The following is a 9,274-nucleotide window of genomic DNA, read 5'->3' as shown; positions in this document are numbered from 1 at the left end:
CGTAAATCCATCTCTTCCTCCTTATGAGGATTGATGATGAATTGATGATGGCAAATTTTTGAAGTAGAGGGATTGTGGTGACGAATTTGGTATAGGGGAAATATGGGGAAGACGTGACAGTAGTGACGAATTGGTAATGTGTAGGTTTTGTACATATGGGGTAAGGGCAAGGGTGGGCTAGGTAACAGGGGGGTGACGTACGGTAGGGACGAGCTTTCTCACTTCGCCCTCCGTACGCATTTCGCCTTGCATTGCCTTATTGATGTGTACCCTTGTGACCTTACCCCTCGCTCAATTGTCTTTCTTTTGTCTCCCACATGACCTGTGCGCCGTTGGGCGCCGAGGGGAGCGTGCGTGGGTCGGCCATTGTGCGCCCGAAATTCCCAGAACCAGCTGTCTGCATCGATGCACCACATTATGGACCACATGCCTGTGGCCGAGCACCACTTATGGACCCCATGGGTTGGGGCATGGCCCCTCTGCTGGAACCGGCCAAGAGGGCCCAAAATCTTGCTGGCGGACCTTGGCCACAGGGCACCGATGCCCCACAGGTGAACCACACATAGTCGGCCCTGTGGGCCATAAATAAAATAAATAAGAAGGACACATTGGGCACACTTTATTGCAAATAGGCCGCCAGTAAGCAAAGCAAAAGAGAATGACAACATCTGGAAGACAAATAATAATAACCAGCAGAGGGAGCCGAAGAGCAAGAGACACCTGCAGGGTTAGGGGTTGTTGATTTTATTTTTATTGAACATTCATTGAACAATGGTGACTGCACCGATTGGTGCTTGGGTGTGTATTGGTGCGTTTTTGGGTGCGTTCATGGTGCGTCGATGCAGAGCAGACTGTCTCCCCCCCAGAAAGAACAATTACAGGTCCTGGGTTAGTTTTGTAAATAAAAATAGCGTCAGTGTAAATAATGCTTCCCACCGTCAGTGTATAGTTTGAAGACCATTCCGCAATTCGGTTAACTGTGGGCTTAAGTCTGTTAGGCAGGGTGCAATGGAGCAGCGGGACACATTTATTTATGTTTTAAAACGGTCACACTCAGGGTCAGGTTAAAAGTAGAGGGAACTACACCTACGTGCCACACTAAGGTAAAAGTAATAGGCCCGGGACGTGCCTAAGGGGAGGAGGGTGCAGTGTTGTGGATATGAGAATGTTTTTTTATTTTGTTGTTGTGGTAAAATGTTGTTGTAAAAGGTTGTTGTAAAATATCACCCCTCCTCCCTCCGTTTGTGTTTGTATAAAGGTCAAAGGGCGTTTCCGTAGTTAGTCCATAAAACATACATGCAGGACACGATATATCCTTTCTTTTGACAGTTATATCCTTATTATGTGTATTAGCGAAAGGCTGTGTCTTCCATTAATTGAAATACTCCATTGCACCAGTGAAAGAGAATAGATTCCCTTTCCTTCCCATCCCAAAACCTCCATTTCCATATTGCATCCCCTCTCGTCACCGCTGAGCCCTCGATTGCCCATATTACCTCCCCTCCAATAACCGCCATTGACCACGAGGCTCGAGTCGGGGAAGAAAGGCGTGTCTCCACCTCGTCATAGAGGGGAGGAGTGAGCCCGCCCCACTCGACCAACCATGAGCCAGGGGTTCGGCTAGAGAGGGCGGAGGAAGAGCGATCGGGGAGGGTCGCAAAGGTTGAGGGGCGGGGGCCTATATAACCCAAGGCCGGGGTGTGGCCAGAGAGATGCGTTTTTACAGAGGAGAGCAGAAGACAGAAAGGCCTGGAGTTGGACTTTGAGTTGGTCTGAGTTGGTTGGGAGTCGGTCGTCAAGTGCAGAGTGGTGAAGAGTCAGTCAGTAGAGGTGGTGGGCAAGTGGTTGCGTTGGTTGCGGTGAGGAGTCGGTGGTAAAGAGTGAGGGACCAAGAAAGAGAGAGAAAGAGTCCTGAAGCAAGAGAGGAAGTTGTTGGACTGGGTGGGACTAAGGAAGGAGAGAGAACCCGTCACACCAATCCCCCAAGCTCCGCGTTGGCTCCACCAAGCGTTCAGCTCCACCAAGCTCCGCGTTGCTCCACCAAGCGTTCAGCTCCACCAAGCTCCCGCGTTGGCTCCACCAAGTGTTCAGCTCCACCAAGCTCCGCGTTGGCTCCACCAAGCGTTCAGCTCCACCAAGCTCCGCATTGGCTCCACCAAGCGTTCAGCTCCACCAAGCTCCGCGTTGGCTCCACCAAGCGTTCACCTCCAGCCATCCACCTCCTGCAATTCCCCGCGTGAGTCAGTGTCTTTTGTTTGTTCTGTCCTGGGTTAATTAAGTCTGTATAAGCTAGTATTTTCCCCTGTGTCACCTGCGTCTTATGTGCTTGTAAATAAACGTGACTGCTTTCTTTTTGCTTGTGTGTAAATAGTCAATAAATTCAGTCGTATTTCCAAACCTTTCTTTGCCTTCGTTTTCCTCTTTGCATTGCGTCGTTTTCGTCTTTTCCCTCATTGAGCAGCTGGGGTGCGATACGGCCAAAGTCTGGGTGAATCGGGTGAGTTTTGTTAGGTCGCGGTCTTACACCACCGCTCGGTCTATAACATCTAACCGCGATCTGTAACAATATATATATATATATATATATATATATATATATATATATATATATATATATATATATATATATATATATATATATATATATATATATATATCTATATATATAAAGTAGAGTTGGCCTCTATCTATGATCTCTAAGATCTCGAGAACCCGTGGACGGATTTGCGAGCGGAAAGTACTGTTCGACTCGGGATGGTCCCAGGAATGTCACGGAGACATAAACATTTAAAAAATTTCGGGTTTTAAAATTAGCGTATTATTAGCACTAGTAGAAGAGAGAGGGATTCGAAGGGAGGGAGCGCAGCGCTTCTAGCGCTTCTGACTACAGCACACCTTAAAATTAAAAAAACTTCGGGTCTACAATCTCTAAGATCTCGAGAACCCGTGGACGGATTTGCGAGCGGAAAGTACTGTTCGACTCGGGATGGTCCCAGGAATGTCACGGAGACATAAACATTTAAAAAATTTCGGGTTTTAAAATTAGCGTAGCAGAAGCATTGCCGGCGCAGAAGCGGCAGAAGAGAGAGGGATTCGAAGGGAGGGAGCGCAGCGCTTCTAGCGCTTCTGACTACAGCACACCTTAAAATTAAAAAAACTTCGGGTTTTAAAATTAGTGTGTTACGCGTAATTAGCGCTAGCAGAAGAGGGAGGGAATCTAAGGGAGGGGAGCGCAGTGCTCCCTCCAGCGCTTCTGTTAGCGTAATTAGCGTATTTCGGAACGTTAACCACAGACTAACGTCTACCGTCTACAACACCACTACCGTCTACCGGACCGCCTGCAACCCCACTTCCATTAACCAGCCCGCCGGCAACCCACTACCGTCTACCAGGCCACCTACAACACCGGTAACAGGTGAGTTAACAATATTAACTTACAAAATATGTTAAGTGTTCAAGTTTTTGTAAATTTGCATCATTTAACAAGCCGCAATTTTACATTGTCAATTAAACCACCCAACCCCACTACCGTCTACTAGCCCGCCTACCAGTGTTCACAATAATCATAATTTTTAGAATTATGTATCCCGATAACGTCTGCCAGCCCGCATACACTCTCCACTACGCCCAGTTTTGACTTGCGCATTTTTTTTTTTACTACGCCGCTGAACTATTGTTGCTATAATCTCTGCTTAACTTAAGGCAGTTAAATTTAACATTTATGGTTATTGTTCACTTCAGATATGCCAAGAAAGAGGCCAGCTCTCGGACGCAATATGGCTGCCGCCAAAAGATTCCGTGCTGCGCGGGAAGCAGAACAGCCAGAGCAACGGCAAGTACGACTTGATGCAAATCGCCGTCGCAACGCCGCAGCTCTACAGACTTCACAAGCACGAGCCAGTGAGACCGTCGAGCAACACCGTCACTCCAATAGCATGGCCTTCACCTATGACCGCGGTAACCCAGTGAATTTTGCAAATGTTGGACAAATGAACGACAAGTGCAGGCATTGTGCAGCTATGAAGTTTAATGGAGAGACAAAAGGGGTGTGCTGCAGTGATGGCAAAGTCATTCTTACCCCTTACCCAGCCCTACCACCATTTCTCAATGAGCTCATCTCTGGTACAGATGCCACCAGCAGGCACTTCCTTGCCAACATCAGAAGGTACAATGGATCATTTGCGATGACAAGCTTTGGTCACAAAGACGCAGCAGTCCAGGGTTGGAACCCCAGCTTCCGCATTCAGGGCCAGGCCTTTCATCGCATTGGTTCCTTGCTACCACCTGAGGAGGGTCAGCCTAAGTTCCTACAAGTCTACTTCCTGGACTCTCATGCTGATGAACTGACAGCCAGGAACCACAGCAGCCTTAATCCACATATTCTTAGGAATCTTACCATCTGGTTTCATGACAACAATCACCTGATCCGACAACTCAAGACAGCTCATGATGTTCTTGCTGAGGGAAGCAACAATGAAGAGAGGCAGATCATCATCAGGGAGGACAAGAGGCCACACGGAGAGCATGCCCGTCGCTACAATGCCCAGTCAGCACCAGAAGTGGCCATCCTGATGGACAATGAGCCTACAAATCCCCGAGACATAGTCCTCAGGCTTCGAGATGGTGAACTCAAGAGGATCAGCGAGCTGCATGCATCCTATGATTCACTCCAGTACCCAATCATCTTCCCGTATGGCACAGACGGATACAGTGTGTATCTACAGGCCCGAACTGCTGCAGGACAGGATGGAGGGCGCAAGGTCAGCCAGCTTCAATACTACAGCTACCACCTCATGGTAAGAGAGGGCAACCACCTACTGCAAATGGGACGCCTCTTTCAGCAATTTCTGGTGGACATGTACTGCAAGATAGAAACTGAGAGATTGGGCTGGATCCGTCGTGAGCAGAAGACCTTGCGCGCTGATGACTATGTGAGCCTGCGTGACAGCCTGTTTGCTGGTGATGGAGATCCACACAATGTGGGACAAAGCGTTGTACTCCCAGCAACATACACTGGTGGCCCCCGCTGGATGCATGAAAAACAGAGCGATGCCATGGCCTATGTCCGCCGTTTTGGAAAGCCTGACTTCTTCATAACCATGACCACCAACCCCAAATGGACTGAAATTCAGGAAAACCTGCAGCCAGGACAAGAGGCACAAAACCGCCCTGACATCATAGCTCGGGTCTTTCGTCAAAAGCAAAAGAAGCTCATGGAACTACTCAAACGTGGAGCTTTCGGCAAGATGCAAGCCTTCCTGTACACCATTGAGTACCAGAAGCGTGGTCTCCCTCATGCACATATCCTTCTGTGGCTTGCTCCCGAGAGCAAGGTCAGACCTGATGACATTGACCTGGTGATCAGTGCTGAGATTCCCGACAAGGAGATAGATCCGGAACTGCACAAGATGGTCATGGCTCATATGATCCATGGCCCATGTGGACATCTCAATCAGAACAGTCCTTGCATGAGGGACCGCAAGTGCGCCAAGGATTTTCCAAAGCCATTCTTGCAGAGCACAGAGCAAGGAAATGACTGCTACCCCAAGTATCGGCGTCTCAAGCCAGAGGATGGTGGTCACATTGGGGAGATCAACATGCACCAGCTGGGAAGACAATTGGAGCAAGTGGTCAGCAACCAGTGGGTGGTACCATACAACCCATTCCTCCTCCGCCAATTCAACAGCCACATCAATGTTGAGATATGCTCCAGCATTAGTAGCATCAAGTACATAACCAAGTATGTGACCAAGGGGACTGACCAGGCTGTCTTTCAACTGCAGCGCATCGGGGCTGGAGACTGTCCAGTGGACGAAGTCACTCAGTTCCAGAATGCTCGCTATGTGGGTAGCAGTGAGGCAGTATGGAGGATCCTGGAGCACCCCATATCTCAGCACTTTCCCCCTGTTGTGGGACTTGCCGTGCACCTAGAGAATGGTCAGAGAGTCTACTTTAATGCTGAAAATGCCCTGGAAAGGGCACAGAGACCACCGCCAGCCACCACACTCACTGCTTTCTTTGATCTCTGCAGCCATGATGATTTCGCCAAGACACTCAAGTACCATGAGGTGCCACAGTACTACACCTGGGATAAGTCAAGCAAGAAGTGGACCAGGCGCAAGCAAGGAGGCGTGGTTGTTAGAGGAGATTTTACTGTCCACGAAGTTTCAGCTATTGGCCGCATGTACAGCATCAGTCCACGGCAAGGCGACTGCTACTACGTTCGCCTCCTTCTGACTGACATATGTGGTCCCACTTCCTTCAATGCCCTGAGAAGTGTAGATGGTCAAGAATTGTCCTTCCGTGAAGCATGCCTGGCAAGAGGACTCTTGGAAAATGACCAGCATCTTCACCTTGCTATGGAGGAAGCAGGAATCAGCCAGTCAGCATCAAACCTCAGGAGCCTATTGGCCATCATTCTCACCAGCTGCTTCCCCAGCAATCCACGTGCACTCTGGGAGGACTTTCGTAACCTGCTATCCGAAGACTACCTATTCCAGCACCGTCGCCATATTGGTAATGTTGCGGCTTGCTACAATGATGAGGTTTACAACCTGGCACTCTGCGCACTTGAGGACAAGGTGTTGCTGATGGGTGGCAGTGTTCTCAGTTCGTATGACTTCCCAATACCACAGAGGGGCACAGATGAGAGGCTCGCAAGGGAGTACTTCAGAGAGGTAGATTATGACCAAGATCAGTTGACAATTCAGGCCAATGATCTCCTTGAACAGCTGACTGATGACCAGCGTGATGTCTACAATGCAGTCCTTCAACTGGTCGAACAAGGTAGCGTCAACAGTGGCATGAGGCACAGTAACATAATCTTCTTGGATGCGCCAGGTGGCACAGGCAAGAGTTTCGTCATCAATGCCATCCTCAAACATATCCGATCCCAAGGAAAGATCGCCCTTGCAACTGCATCCAGTGGCATTGCTGCAACACTGCTCCAGGGTGGGCGGACACTACACAGCACATTCAAAATTCCACTTGACGCCCACACCAAGGAGCAAGCAACATGTGGCATCAAGCGTGGCACAGCCTTGGCCAGGGTCATAAACGATGCAGCTGTCATCATTGTGGACGAAGCACCAATGACCCACAAATCAGCGTATGAAGCTGTAGACCGCACTTTACAGGACATAACAGGCGTGCACAGACCCATGGGAGGCATACCCACGCTGCTCTGTGGAGATTTCCGCCAGATCTTGCCTGTGGTCAAGAGGGGCACAAGGGCCAACATTGTGAATGCCAGTCTAAAAACTTCCGACCTCTGGCGTCATGTGACTGTCAAACACCTAACAAGGAACATGCGAACGCATTTGTCTGGGGATCAAGGGGCAGCTGACTTTTCCAAAATGCTCCTGGAAGTTGGCAATGGACAGATCCCATTAACAGCTGCACCAGACACCATCACAATCCCTACTGGGCTGGGGAAGGTTGTGAAGACATTGGAGGAGCTCAAGGCTGATGTGTACCCATGTTTGGTTGCCAATGCTCACAATCATGAGTGGCTGGCTGAGCGAGCAATTCTCTCTCCTCTGAACACCAATGTGAGTAAGCTCAATACCTGGCTCATGTCTGAGTTTCCTGGTGAGGAGAGAAGGTACAAGTCTGTTGACAGTGCCATCTGTGATGATGAGGCAGTCACCTACCCCGTTGAACTGCTCAACTCCATTGAGCTGTCAGGAATGCCGCCACACATTCTGATTCTCAAGATCGGTGTCCCAATCATGATACTCCGAAACATGGAGCCACCAAAGACCACCAATGGCACTCGCTGCTTTGTCACCCGCCTTCATGCCAATGTTATCGAGGCCACCATTTCCTGTGGGCCATACAAAAGTGAAGTCATCCTTCTGCCCAGAATACCACTTATGCCATCAGATTCAGAGCTGCCTTTCCAGTTTCGTCGCCTCCAGTTTCCATGCAAGCCATGTTTTTCTATAACAATCAACAAATCACAAGGTCAGACATTCAAGGCCATTGGAGTGGACCTGTCCGTGCCTTGCTTCACCCATGGTCAGCTGTATGTGGCGGCCTCTCGCACTTCCAGCAAAGAAAAACTTACCATCTTGGCACCCGAAAGTAAAACGCGGAACGTTGTTTACACAGAGGCCCTGTAGAACTGATATATTGACTACAGGAGGTGCCAGGCGTTGCTCGGGAGAGGGCAAGGGAGTATTCTATGTGTCTTTTGCCAGCCCCACTCCATAATTATGGATTGCGATATGTATCAAACCAGCCCGCCGACAGACACCATCTATCGTCTACCAGCCCACCTCCAACCCCACTAACGTCTAGCAGCCAGCCTAGAACACAGCTACTGCCGACAACCTTACTACCGTCTACCAGAACGCCTACAACCCAAATAACAGGTGAGTTAAAAACATTTACTCATTAATGTAAAGTAACCCACTGGCCCAAAGTAACCCACTCCCGTGCAAAGCCGGGTACCTCTATATATATAAAGTAGAGTTGGCCTCTGTGTCTGTATCCTGATCTATGTATGTGTCTATGTATGTATGTGTCTACAATCTCTAAGATCTCGAGAACCCGTGGACGGATTTGCGAGCGGCAAGTACTGTTCGACTCGGGATGGTCCCAGGAATGTCACGGAGACATAAAATTTAAAAAATTTCGGGTTTTAAAATTAGCGTATTACGCATAATTAGCACTAGCAGAAGAGAGAGGGATTCGAAGGGAGGGAGCGCAGCGCTTCTAGCGCTTCTGACTACAGCACACCTTAAAATTAAAACAACTTCGGGTTTTAAAATTAGTGTGTTACGCGTAATTAGCGCTAGCAGAAGAGGGATGGAATCTAAGGGAGGGAGCGCAGTGCTCCCTCCAGCGCTTCTGTTAGCGTAATTAGCGTATTTCGGAACGTTAATTTTTCAACTTCATTATTCGGAATCAGTACGTCCCAGAGAACCTTCGTAACGTTAATTTTTCAACTTCATCCGATTGACATAGGACCAACGGCATGTGACAAAGAGTGAAACATACAGGCTACATTTATTTGACGACAATGAGTTCCGACTTCCGACCTCGGTGGGATGACAGGCTGAGTCAACCCCCCTGGTGTGAAGGGGGAGGAGGAGGGGAGGGGGAAGAGAAGGGGAGGGGAACGAGGGGGAAGGGGATGGGAGGGGGGGAGGGGAGGGGGAAGGGGGAGGGGGAGGGGGAAGGGGGAGGGGAGGGGGGGGAGGGGAAAGGGGGGGGAGGGGGAGGGGGAGGGGCCCTTCTTCCCCTGGGCACCCCCGCACCCTTCCCTCCC

The 9,274-nt window shown here is 49.5% G+C and overlaps 1 protein-coding gene across 1 annotated transcript; it reads left to right on the top strand.

The window, feature by feature from the left end:
• Window positions 1-3,776: 3,776 nt before the first annotated feature.
• On the top strand, window positions 3,777-8,798 carry LOC144891583 (uncharacterized). The gene has a single exon (XM_078775202.1). The coding sequence runs from the start codon at window positions 3,777-3,779 to the stop codon at window positions 8,121-8,123; it is 4,347 nt and encodes a 1,448-aa protein (XP_078631328.1). The 3' UTR covers window positions 8,124-8,798.
• Window positions 8,799-9,274: the final 476 nt, after the last annotated feature.

This window comes from Myxine glutinosa, chromosome 4, assembly GCF_964187855.1.
Source record: "Myxine glutinosa chromosome 4, kmMyxGlut1.1, whole genome shotgun sequence".
Taxonomy (NCBI): domain Eukaryota; kingdom Metazoa; phylum Chordata; class Myxini; order Myxiniformes; family Myxinidae; genus Myxine; species Myxine glutinosa.
The sequence above is the reverse complement of the archived record's forward strand: the minus strand, read 5'-3'. Positions and strand labels throughout refer to the sequence as shown.